The sequence below is a fragment of the Cyclopterus lumpus genome, chromosome 21 (assembly GCF_009769545.1).
Source record: "Cyclopterus lumpus isolate fCycLum1 chromosome 21, fCycLum1.pri, whole genome shotgun sequence".
Classification (NCBI taxonomy): Eukaryota; Metazoa; Chordata; class Actinopteri; order Perciformes; family Cyclopteridae; genus Cyclopterus; species Cyclopterus lumpus.
The window spans coordinates 22,973,506-22,987,121 of NC_046986.1; the positions used below are offsets into that span (position 1 = coordinate 22,973,506).

General features: G+C 44.7%; 1 protein-coding gene across 1 annotated transcript in view; it reads left to right on the top strand.

The window, feature by feature from the left end:
* The first annotated feature begins 8,803 nt into the window (after positions 1-8,803).
* The window catches only part of LOC117750026 (inactive dipeptidyl peptidase 10-like), a 53,400-nt gene continuing 48,587 nt past the window's right edge, over positions 8,804-13,616 (top strand). Inside the window, exons 1-4 of the mRNA XM_034560869.1 lie at positions 8,804-9,142; positions 10,376-10,745; positions 10,919-11,069; positions 11,251-11,389. Of these exons, the coding sequence (XP_034416760.1) occupies positions 8,804-9,142; positions 10,376-10,745; positions 10,919-11,069; positions 11,251-11,389 (999 nt within the window). The remainder of the gene's footprint in view (positions 9,143-10,375; positions 10,746-10,918; positions 11,070-11,250; positions 11,390-13,616) is intronic.

Here is a 13,616-nt window from a genome sequence, read left to right on the forward strand (position 1 = left end):
AAATCAAGCCAGGTTGGTACCAAATCAGGTTTTGGGAGGATACATCAGATTCACTTAAATGTACAACATTGAATAAGTAGAACATCCCTTTCCCTTCACAAAGTGACACGCTTATAACGTAACAGTCTCACACTTGTCTGTATTCACCACTCCACCACTCCAACCACTGACAATGCTTTCTGCATCGGCAGGAGAAGGGTTGATGAATGAGTAGTCTCCAGTTTTGAAAACTGCAGAGGTAAACCATTTTGAGTAACCCTGTTTTTTTGGAAGCCTTCAGCTTTTTGGGATCCACCATCTCCCAAGACCTCAAATCGATTTCAAACATGAACACCATCAGAAAAAAAGCCCAGCAGAGGATGTACTTCCTGCGCCGCCTCAGGAAGTTCAACCTGCCACCGGAGCCGTTGATCCAGTCCTATTTACACTGCAATTGGCCAGTCTGGTCCCTGCTCAGCCATCACTGTGTGGTTTGGATCAGCTACCAAACAGGACAGGATCAGACTACAACAGAGAGTCAGGACTGCAGAGAAAATCATTAATGCCATCCAGAATGTATTCACATCCAAAGTCAGAAAATAGGCAGGAAACATTTACTGCGTTTCACTGGGGGGCAAAGATACGGAGAGAGATGAAGACACAGTTATACTTTGGTGCTCTGAAACCTCTCTTTGTCCAATCTGAACACAAATAGTTGAAGACATTTTTAGATGCAGTGTGACTTGTGCTTTCCGAGGATATGCTTATGTAACTCCTGAATCTTCCTGACATTCATCACATTTTTAAGTTTTCAATCAGGTGAATAGTTGCCTGTACAATGTCATGACCAATGAAGCTCAATGGGTTCAGTCAGGAAGAATATTCTCTTGGATGCTGAGGCACATCTGCCATTTACTCCTCATGCATGCTCACTCATAATGTCCGTGCTGTCATTGTTCGGGCCTCAATCATGATATCAGCTGTTTTGATCAGCTGGCCTCCTCTATCCAATAGCACAACAAAACAATTACATGGTTAGCCTTTGAACTTGCTGCTGTTACGCACCTCCACCTCCCCATCTCCGCCCAGTCTTCACAGATCCATCAGCTTCATTAACTCATCATACTATCAGCCACCACCACCAGGTCTGGACTCCACGGGGGGATTTATCCTGCCTCTGTTCAGGGCGGATGCCACTCGATTACAAATCTTCCTGTGGAGTTAAAGCACCAAAGACTCTGTCAAGACTTCATCATCACATATCATCTGTTAATAATAAACAATTACATGTTCTTCATCTGATTTATCTCTCCTGATTGAACTTTACAAAGGGTACATTTTTACATAACTCTCCTGTTTAAATTATATTAAGACAAAGAATGATGCCCAATTAAGGGCATGGCCGCTTTGAGCGACAGATGGGTGCCATCTCAGGTCGCTTCTCTGACAAGCTAGCAGTTTGTAATCTTTTCCCCCCAGAATAACCAATCCGTGTTGAATCTGATTATTTTGACCTGCTGTTTTGGTTAACAGCAATATCCCTCGGATTGCTTATCGGTCACGGTGATCACATTTACATCTGTTTTAAAAGAAAATACAATACTTCTGCCAAATACAAGCAAATGGGCGACAACAATGCTGGGCAAATAGCCAATGCCCTAGCAGAGGTGCAACAGGCAATCAGCGCGACGTGGCAGCCAAGCTGTGCCATCCGCTTTCACCACCAACGGCTTGGCTCAAGGCACTTGACATTGTAAATGTGGGGCTATCCCACCAAATAGCAGCCTGTCGAGGCGAGCACATCTAAAAACACCATTTTAAACTGTTCCATCCAGTACCTGACAGCAAATGACAGCAGCAACCAATGCCATTAATCCACAATTACATTCATCTCTAAGTTACCACTAAAAATACATGTTATCTATGCTAGGTTTTTTGAATGCCCTTTACATCAAACAAACAGCGTCTCCACCTGAGATGTGGTTAATAAAGAGCTGGAGAAGAAAGAGAGGGTTCTTACTGGTTTCCTAAATAAATAAATACTCATACCACTAACATGGCTGAGCACTATCCTGAGTGCAGGCATTGACACTAGCAAAGAGATATGAGGATGACCATGACTAAAAACTCAAAGTGTGCAGGAGGAATAAAACACACGTGCAGTAGGAACTAATCATGCAGCTACTTAATATTGTTGAAGCTAAAAATGGCAAGAAATTGCAAAAGAATAAATAAATAATGTACCACTGGTTGAATAAAAAGAAAAAACATGGCAACAACTATACACACAGTGTGAAACGTGGCAGCATACCAAAAGACATATTATGATGTTCACTGCAAAGCCAATGAGAAGTAATCATACGTGTTTGGGCTTGTTGTAAGGGTTGAATGCTGCAATTTCAGATCCTGATATGTCAAAGGTTTTCTTGTCAAAATCTGCCCTGGTTTCCAGGAAAGAATACCTGCAGGAACTTGGGGTTGCCGCATGTACAGTATATCTTGTGTGTGTGCACGTTGTGTGTTTTGTCAGGAACGTGTATCGTGTTGCACAATACAAACACAACAGGGATCCACTCTGGTACCTTTTAGACCACTATGTATATTGCCTTCTCCCAGCCTCATTAACAATACCAAAGAATTGTAACGCCTTGCAAGGCCAGTAACAAAACTGGATCACCTTTTCAGCTACACCTGCAGAGTCTTAATTGTTTAGCAAATGTGTTAAGCAAGACAAATGTATGTCATGAAAGGAAACATTATGTGGATGTCCAATCAGAGGTGATGATAAATATAGAAATCAATTCCCCAGGTCTATGTTACACAAGCTGTCCGAGTGTCTTTAATAAACAAAATAAACTCACAAAGTGTCAATGAAGGAACATATGTATACGCCTTAATAGAAAAAAAACAACCGTACTCCATTTGAATTCTAGTTTCTCTCTTACATTGAATTAATGTTAACTTATCGAAACACGCTAGTCATTTAAACTGGACAGAAACAATAACACAACTCATTTGTCTGTTGAGACGCACACACGACTCACTCTTCTTGGATTGTCACATGAATGGTTCCGTTTCTGTTGGCATCGGAGGGCAATTTGAGCAAAGGAACCATAAGTTGATGTTTGCCGTCGGCAGTTCAGATTCTGGAGGTTCCCCCCCCCCCGGTCATTTTCTCTTCGCAGCAGCTGCCGCCTCAAGCGTCTGGCTGAATAAAGCCAGCCAAATCCACTGAAAAAGAACCTCTTCCATAACATCATCTGCACTAATATTTTGGAATGCCATTTTCACTGTTATTGGAACGTAACTCATTTTCAATTGAAGCAACAACTAAAACAAAGAACCTGTGTCCCAAGTAGCACTCTGTAGTTGTTCCTTTCCTCTAACAACGACACTCTCACATCACTGGATGCAAGACGAACAACATATTTGGCAGCGGCTCCCCGGAGAATACAGAAAAACATCTGCAGATGGTTTTATTACACTAGAGCCCTCACTCAGATATTTTGAGAAACAGTTAAAAAGACACATTTTTAATTCATGGATGAAGACTAACCAGTAGTTCCAGCAAATGTACGTCTTTCGAACTTTCAATAAAGAGTTTACAGCTTTTTTCCTGAGCTTCTCTTTGGAACCATCTGGGACTGTTTCCACATTGCGGATTAGAAAGTTCAGAACAGGGATGACACTGGTTTATGATCTGACAATTCTGTTTAGTTTGTCATTGTTTTTTTAAATCTCAAATATATGGTAGACCACTTTTAATATTGTTGTTCCACTTAAAATACCAACCAAATATAATGAATATGAATAACATTAGTTCAATCAGGAGAGACCTGTTTTTAGAGTTTAACAATAATTTATTACAATTGCATATATTTGAATATAGTGCAAAGTCTTTGGCGATTGGACTCCATCCTGAATTAGGATAAGCAAGGGGTAGTGATGCTGATATCTGTGAAGGCAGAATCCCCCTGGAGTCCAGACACCGAGATGATGAATGATGAGCAGGACTGATGCTGACTGGAGGAGCCTGGGGGGGGGGGAGGGTCCATCGGTTTGAGCTGAAATGACAACTGACAGCAGCAGAGAGGAGAACCTATTTTAAAAGTGTGCCAACAACGCTGTGATTGGTTTAAAGAACTGCATCACCTCCGATTGGTTCATTCATCGTACACGCCCCCAATCAGCTGATGGAGTAATTGCTGTGAGACTAAGTGGTTGCTTATGAATAAACAAGAGTATAAAGAGTGTCTTCCTTATAGAACTTCCACTTGAGCTTCATAAAATGTTTTTTTCCGTATATACTGTATGTGTTTAATTTGTTGTTTTCTTTAAAAATGTATCTGGGGATAAATCTTACTCTGTGAATCGCTTATTGTGTTAAATTGTGCCGACAGTCATACTTCCGATTCCGAAGCTATGTGGTCTCCAAACACAGTGAACCCTATAAAGAAGAAGCTGGAGGCTTCATTTCAGACAGAGATTGTGACTGAGATTAGCTGCTCTATAACACCGTGCACTTCAACGCTCGTTTTCTGTGCACTTCACTTTTACAGCTGTGTATCTTCAAAACAGCACCTGGCACAGTGCTACAGATAGCTGAGAACATTTTAACTAGAAGTAAAATCACATTCCACCGTCTCACAGACAAAGTGAGGAATCGAATGTGCACTTCAGTTTGTTGGAGGTTGTTGGGGGAATGCTTTGCCTCTCTTGACAGGTGAGCCGGCGAGATACAGCATCATTGTATTTGGTATCTGTTGGATAGTGTTGCTGTGTAACCAAGAAGCCTTCGAGCATGCTGCTGACAAACAGCAACACCTTGCCTTTGCATTGTTTAAAAAAGCAGACTTCTTGTCTGTAGCCCATGCACCATTTGCTTCATGGGAAAATAAAAACTGACTTACAAGGTGTGGACAAGTTTGATGAAGTTTACCTATTCCGTGTGACATCATCACCAATGACTTTGCGTCCCGTGATCCGCTTGAATGGAAATGCAACGCATAGAAGCTAAATAGATTAATGTTGAATCTAACCAACCTTAAACACACCTAAACTGAAACACTCTCCTTTTGAATAGAAAAAGGTAGCCTTGTTTCAGACCTCTCAATTTACCACCCTCGCTTTTCTGTTTCATCGGCTATTCTGACAACGTGTGTCGCTTTAGGGCCACTGACAAGCGTTAAGAGTGAACATGTGTTCAGCGCAAGTGTCCACGATTTTGGACGTCAACTTAAGAAATAGCCGTTCGAGCGACATATTTGTTCAAGCAACATTGTTCATTTCAAAGCGCAATGTTTTCACTTGACTGTGCCAAACCATCAACCTGAACCTTCTCTCAGATCTTGTTTTCGGTCTTGCAGGCCACAACTTCACTGGTGTAGCTTCGGTCTCACTGCTGACAGCTGAAGCCTGCACTTAGAGCAGGATGAATACGAATTGGTGGAGAGCCATAACAAACCAAAGCACGCTCGCCATATTGATTTTATTAGATTGATTACGAGTCAAATTAATTTACAGCTTGTTCCAAGTGGTCAAAAAATGCATTAATTCAGTTTAAATGCTCCTTACAGCAGCCTCTGTCTCAACTGAATACAATGTGGACAGTTTAAGTTTAATCACAAATGATTTGGTCAGGTCAAAAGTTATGTTATTACAAATGAAATAAAGATTATGCTATTTTATGGTCAAAATGGTGCACTTCTTTAAGGTTCTTAAAGCGTTGGAAAGTTTTCTTTGGGTAACTTGAAACGATTTGGATCTAATTACATTTCATTGAACTGAGTTGTATTTGTTGTTGCTTTGTTCGGGAGCTGGATATTCAAAATTTGCTCATATTGTAGATAGAACTGCCTAATAGTTTTCTTTAGTGGCAATTTAAATGTTTTTTGTTTTTTTTAATGGATACATAGCATTGTTTGAACGACTCTTCATGGCACATTTTCACAGCAGGGGCTGACGAGACTCAGTGGATTCCAACACACGAAAATGTACACTATCAGGAACATAACAGCTCAGTATATCATTGGAGGCCTATGAAAAATTATCTGATGAAAAAGAATCACAATGGCAAACAATGTTCCCGGACGTGTAATGAGGGTTGCCTTGGTTAATGAGGCTAAACGAGACAAAGGCAACAAAAACAACATGATGTTGTATCTGGACTGGAAGAAAAGTGTGTGGAAAATGACTTTTCTCTTGTGAATGTTAATATGGAGAAGCTGCAAGGACTAGGTGTAAGGCTGATCCGATGTGAAAAAACCCTTTCAGGGTGAAAAAAGGGAAGAAACTTTCAGGAGAGCAACAGAGGAGGATCCCTCTCCCCGGATGAACAGAAGCAATAGATGTCATGTGTACAGATGAACAGTGTTACAGTTACAACACATTCAATGAATATGACAGAAATGTATGAATAATTAGTAGTAGGCATGGACCACGATCCAGATCTCCACAATCCATGAAACAGAACGAGAAAGAGAGGAGGGGGGCATTAGCAGGGCCATGGCAGGAGGCAGGGCCACCGAGGCAGGAGGCCGGCCCACCAGGCATTAGGCATCATGAAAGAGGCTAGACCAATGAGGTCAGACCTTTGAGGCAGGAGGCACAGAGGAGGCAGGGCCATTGGGAATGGACCCTATGAGACGTGAAGTCACAAAGACTCCAGGGAGGAAGTAGAGTTAATAATGTGCAATGGAGTGATGTAAATTCATCCATAAGGAGAGAGAGAAGAGGAGAGAGGAGCTCAGTGTATCCTAAAACGTCCCACAGCAGCCTATAAGCCTATAGCAGCATATCAAGGGGCTGGACCAGGGCAAACCTGATCCAGCTCTAACTATAAGCGCTATTAAAGAGGAAAGTCTTAAGTCTGTTCTTAAATGAGGTGACTGTGTCTGCCTCCCGGACTAAAAGTGGAAGCTGGTTCCATAAAAGAGGAGCTTGATAACTGAAGGCTCTGGTTCCCATCCTACTTTTGAAGACTCTAGTAGCCCCGCATTTAGTGAGCGCAGCTCTCTAGTGGGGCATTATGGTACTACAAGCTCCTTAAGATATGATGGTGCATCACCAATCAAGGCTTTGTAGGTGAGGAGAAGAATTTTAAATGTGATTCTTGATTTTACAGGGAGCCAGTGCAGAGCAGCTAATACAGGAGTAATGTGATCTCTTTTCTTAGTTTTTGTGAGTACACGAGCTGCAGCATTCCGGGTCAACTGGAGGGACTTAAGAGACTTATTAGAGCAGCCTGATAATAAGGAGTTGCAGTAATCTAGTCTGGAAGTAATAAACGCATAAAACAGTTTTTCTGCATCATTTTTGAGACAAGATGTGCCTGATGTTATGTCTTTAAGAGATGCTTGAATTTTAGCAAGCTGGTTGGTCTCTTCTGGTTTGATTAATAGATGTAATTGAGTATCATCTGCATAACAATGAAAGTGTATGGAGTTTTTCCTGATAATATTGCCTATAGGAAGCATATATAAGGTAAATAGAATTGGTCCAAGCACAGAACCTTGTGGAACTCCGTGATTGACGTTGGTGGTCATTGAGGCTTCATCGTTTATAAATACAAATTGAGATCGATCTGATAAATAGGATTTAAACCAACTTAGTGCGATACCTGAAATGCCAATCGACTGATCCAGTGTCTGTAATAGGATGTCATGGTCAATGGTGTCGAACGCAGCACTAAGGTTCAACAAAACAAGTACAGAGATGAGTCCTTTATCAACACTAAGGTCTAACAAAACCAGTACATAGATGAGTCCTTTATCTGATGCAATTAGGAGGTCATTTGTAAGTTTCACACAGTGTCTGTGCTATGGTGCTTTCTAAATACTGACCGAAACTCCTCAAATAAACTATGAACTGATTCGCGACTACTTTCTCAAGTAGTCGCGAATCAGTTCATAGCCAACACCTCTGGATCAAGAGTGGGCTTTAATTTAGTGGGGTTTGATTACAGCTACTGAATGTGGTACATGGCCTGTTAGCAAAGACACATTAATAATATCGAGGTGCCAATTAAAGACAAAAACGTCTTTAAGCAGCCTCGTCGGGATGGGGTCCAAGAGATAGGTAGACGGTTTAGAAGGCCACTCCACTTGAGGACAGATTGGCACTGGTTTAGGGCAAGAGATCATCAATCTTGCCTCTAATAGTTAGAATCTTTTTTATTTTTTTTGTATTTAAATGTGTTTAACCAGGAAAAGCCTGGTTAACAAGAGTGTCCTGGCCAAGACAGCAGTGGCACATTAAACAAAGTTTCAGACATAAAACATAAAACAGTTACAGACAATAAAAAAAGTCACGAATTCCCCTTCTTATTAGTGTTTTCTAGTTTAATTAACTCTCTTGTCATTTCAGACCCGGTCATTCACACCTGGTCATCCTTCATTCCCTTCACCTGGTTCTCACGCCCATCTAACCTGTAGCCCATTCCCTCGTTAGTCACTCACTACTTGCACTTGTCCTCTGCCAGATTGTCTTGTGTTTTTGTGCCAAGCTCTCCAGCATTACTTTAATCCTGATCTGCTTGATTTGACCCTGCCCGTTTTGACCCTGCCTGCCTGCCCCGTACTTCGACTTCCTGCCTGCCTTGACCTTCGATTCTCTGCCTGCCCATTTTCGGACTTGTTCGCCTTATGGACTGATCTTCTGGTTTTGACCCTGCTTGTACAGAGTAAAGACGTTCATCTTTGTTAACCCTGTCTCGGAGTTGTGCTTTTGGGTTCCAGTTTGTCACACCCTTACAGTACAATTCTTACAGCCGACTCTGCGCATACCGAGCCGGAACCTCCGAACCTAGCCAGCATGCTGCAACGCCATGACCAGCAGTTTGGCGGAGGCTATGCAGGCGCTAGCCAGCCGCCACGAGTGCAGCATGGAGTCTCTCCACAATCATCTGCAGAGTTTGTCTGTCACAGATCGTTGTCCGGACATCCCGTCTGCTTCCAGTCCTCTGCTTCACGCTGTTCCAGTGTTGGATGCCCGACTTCCTTCTCCAGAGCGTTGCTCTGGTGCTCCTGGTTCCTGCCGGACCTTTTTGGTGCAGTGTTCCATCGCCTTTGAGCTTCAGCCTTCCGCCTTTCCCACAGAGAGGTTCCGTGTGGCGTACATCATGTCTCTGCTCACGGCCAGAGCTAAGAACTGGGGGGGCTGCCGAGTGGGAGAAGCAGTCTCCTATTTGCTCTTTAGTTCAGCAGTTTTCGAAGGAGATGCTAAAGGTCCCTGGAGAAGGCTTTCGACCGGGTCCCTCTGGGTTTTTTGTGGGGGGTGCTGCGGGAGTATGGGGTGCCGGACCCGTTGGCACGGGCCATCCGGTCTCTGTACGCCTGCAGTAGGAGCTGTGTTCGTCTCCTCGGTAGTAAGTCAGACACGTTCCCGGTGGGTGTTGGCCTCCGCCAGGTCTGGCCTTTATCACCGGTCCTGTTCGTGACCTTCATGGACAGGATATCTAGGCGCAGCCAGGGGGCGGAGAGGATCCGGTTCGGGAGTCTCGGGATCACCTCTCTGCTGTTTGCGGATGATGTGGTCCTGTTTGCCTCCCCGGACCGTGACCTCCAGCATTCACTGGGGCGTTTTGCAGTCGAGTGCGAAGCGGCAGGGATGAGAGTTAGCACCTCCAAATCTGAGGCCATGGTGCTCTGCCGGAAACCGGCGGATTGCTCCCTCCAGGTGGGGGCAAACTGCCTACCCCAAGTGAAGGAGTTCAAGTATCTCGGGGTCTTGTTCACGAGTGAGGGTAAGGTGGAGCGGGAGATCGATAGGCGGATCGGTGCGGCTGCAGCAGTAAAACAGGCGCTGTACCGGTCCGTCTTGGTGAAGAGGGAGCTGAGCCGGAAGGCAAAGCTCTCCATTTACTGGTCGGTCTACGTTCCAACCCTCACCTATGGTCACGAACTCTGGGTCGTGACCGAAAGAACGAGATCTCGGATACAAGCGGCCCAAATGAGCTTCCTCCGTAGGGTGGCCGGGCTCAGCCTTAGAGATAGGGTAAGGAGCTCGGACATCAGGGGGGAGCTTGGAGTCGAGTCGCTGCTCCTTCGTGTCGAAAGGAGTCAGCTGAGGTGGTTCGGGCATCTAGTCAGGATGCCTCCTGGACGCCTCCCATTAGAGGTTTTCCGGGCACGTCCAACTGGTAGGAGGCCCCGGGGAAGACCGAGGACACGCTGGAGGGATTATATCTCCCGGCTGGCCTTGGAACGCCTCGGGATCCCCCAGAATGAGCTGGAAAGTGCTGCGGGTGAGAGGGAGGCCTGGATCGGCCTGCTGAACCTGCTGCCACCGCGACCCGACCCCGGATAAGCGGGTGATAATGGATGGATGGATGCTAAAGGTCTTCGATCACGCCACGCCTGGTAGGGAGGTTGCTCGTGGATTGTTTGACTTGCGGCAGGGTGGGCGATCTGCGCCAGATTACTCAATTGATTTCAGCACTGTAGCAGCGAAGAGCGACTGGAACGCCTCTGCACTACTCGACGCCTTCTACCACGGCCTATCAGACCGCATAAAGGATGAGTTGGCGGTTCGGGCTCTTCCTTCTGGGTTGGATGAGTTGGTCGCTCTCGCCATTCAGATCGACAGTCGTCTGCGGGAACGGGCATTTCCGCCACTTCACAATCTTCGCCTCGCCGATCGCCTGAAAGAGGATTTCCACCACAACAGAGGTCCGACAGTTCTGTTGATGCACCCGAACCAATGCAACTGGGACGGGCTCAGCTCGCCCCGGTGGAACGACAGTGCTGCCTTGAGGAGAACCGATGCCTGTACTGCGGCCTCAGCAGCCACTTTGTAAGCTCTTGTCCAGTAAAAGACAAGGCTCGCCAGTCACCCAGGGGGCGCTGGTGAGCCGGAACGTGAACTTTAGTATGCCCTTTGATTCATTCAGAGCTGTTCCTCTCAGGGAGGAATCAATCTGTCTCAGTTCTTATTGATTCAGGTGCAGACGCTAATCTTCTGGACAAGACTCTCGCCTCTCAGCTGGGGATCGGGCGGGTACTCCTGGAGAGACCTATCCACGAGACGGCATTAGACGGTCACCTTCTCTTTAGGGTGACTCACCAAACCACTCCTCTTCACATGGTAATCAGGTAATCACAGAGAAACACTCACCTTTCATCTCAATCATGCTCCCCAACAACCTGTCATACTGGGCTATCCTTGGCTTAGGAAACACAACCCTCACATTGACTGGTCTACGGGCACTGTTTTACAATGGAGTGCTCATTGCCATGCGGTCTGTCTGAAACCTGTTCCATCATCTGCTCCTAGTCTGTCTGTCTCTGCTGAGTCCCCAGATCACGCCGGTGTTCCCAAGGAATATCATGACCTAAGGAGGTTTTCAACAAGGCCCGTGCCACCTCATTACCACCACATCGCCCATACGACTGTGCAATCAACCTTTTCCCGGGTACGTCTCCCCCCAGGGGTAGACTTTTTTTCCCTATCGGCTCTGGAGATTAAAACCATGGAGAGTTATATTAATGACTTTAGCAGCCAGTCTCATTAGGCCATCTTCATCTCCTGCTGGATCTGGCTTCTTCTTTGTCAGCAAGGACAAATCCCTGCACCCTTGCATTGATTACAGAGGTCTTAATAACATCACGGTCAAGAACATGTACCCCCTTCTACTTGTTTCCTCTGCTTTTGAGTTTCTTCAAGCGGCAACCGTCTTTTCCAAACTCGATCTCCGCAATGCATACCACCTGGTGAGAATCCGAGAGGGGGACGAGTGGAAGACAGCAATTAATACTCCTAGTTGACATTATGAATATGTAGTGATGCCTTTTGGACTCACCAAAGGCCCTGCTGTCTTCCAGGGGTTGGTCAATGATGTTCTCCGAGACCTGATCATTGTTTCCTTTTTTGTCTATCTAAACAACATCCTTATCTTCTCCAAGTCACCACAGGAACATGTGTTACATGTAGGGCAAGTTCTCCAAAGACTTCTGGAGAACCACTTGTTCGCGAAAGCTGAGAAATGTGAGTTACACACCTCCTGAGGTATCCTTTCTGGGATACGTTATCAAGGCAGGTAACATCGAGATGGACCTGCTGTGGTTGTACTATGTTTTTTTTCTAAAACCTGATTCAGATAAAATATTGTTTCTGATTAAAATCTTTTCATTGAAGAAGTTCATGAAGTCATTACTACTGAGGTCTATAGGAATACACGGCTCCACAGAGCTGTGACTCTCTGTCAGCCTGGCTACAGTGCTAAAGAGAAACCTGGGGTTGTTCTTATTTTTCTCTATTACTGAGGAGTAATAGGCTGCTCTGGCATTACGAAGAGCCTTTTTATATGTTTTAAGACTGTCTCGCCAAACTAAGCGTGATTCTTTTAGATTGGTGGAACGCCATATGCTTTCGTGAAGTTTGCTTTAGGCCGCGGGTCTGAGGGTTATACCAGGGAGCAAACCTCCTTTGCCTCACTGTCTTCTTCTTCAGAAGGGCTATCGAGTCTAGTGTCACTCAGTGAGCCTGTAGCACTATCGACAAGATGATCAATCTGGGACGGACTAAAGTTAGCACAGGAGTCCTCCGTCACATTGAGACGTGGTATTGAATCAAATGCAGAAGGAATCACTTCTTTAAATTTAGCTACAGCACATTTATTAATAGGCTTGAGTCAAAGATGGCTGCTACTCCACCTCTTCAGCCGGTGCCTCGAGGAATGTGAGTATTAATATGACTTGGAGGAGTTGATTCATTTAGGTTGACATATTCTTCATGACTCAGCCAGGTTTCAGTAAGACACAATAAATCAATGTGATTGTCTGATATTGAATTATTTACTAATACAGCTTGAGATGACAGAGATCTAATATTTAGGTGTCCACATTTAATTATCCTGTTTTGTTGCACTGCTGAAATAGTGGTGATAACTTGTATGAGGTTATTTTGTATGACTCCTCTTCTGGTTACTTTTGATTTAATTAATTTAAGTGGCCGTGGGGCAGACACAGTCTCTATAGAGTTAAGGTTAAGGGTGGGTAACTGCTCGAATGGAAGTGCAGAGAAGGGTTTAAGACTACAACTCTGCTTCTGCTTCCTGATCTAAACTCTAGATTGTCATGGATTAAGTCCGTTAATCAACTTGGCCATGTTTGCAGAAATGAGACCCGCTCCATCCAAAGTGGGATGAATGCCTCCTCTCCATCAGATCAGGTTTTCCCCAGAAAGTCTGCCAGTTATCTACATAGCCCACATTGTTTGCTGGGCACCACCAAGAGTAGAACTAGGGGGGATGGAAAGTCTCCAGGATATTTATCGTCAAATCTGCCCCCCAATGAAAAGACTTGGAAAGCAAATAGATCCATAAATACACAAACAGGATTTTGGTAGCTTGGGGGTATGGAAACAGATGGATTTATTTATAACACCGCTCTGTCGCTGCAATTGAAATACGGCTTCATAATTGATGTCAGGAAGACAAAGAGCTTGAGATGCGTCCAGAAATGGACCTGGTCTTCACAGAATTGTTCTGTCCCGTTCACACTGTGAAAGCTTTCATCAAGTTCTGCAGAGTGAAAACAGCGACGACTCCACAAGCCTCTGGGTTTTTTCCAAGTAGCAGGTTTAGTTTAGTTTCATGGAGAAAGAAGAGAAACATTTATGTTACAGTCTGATTACAATGC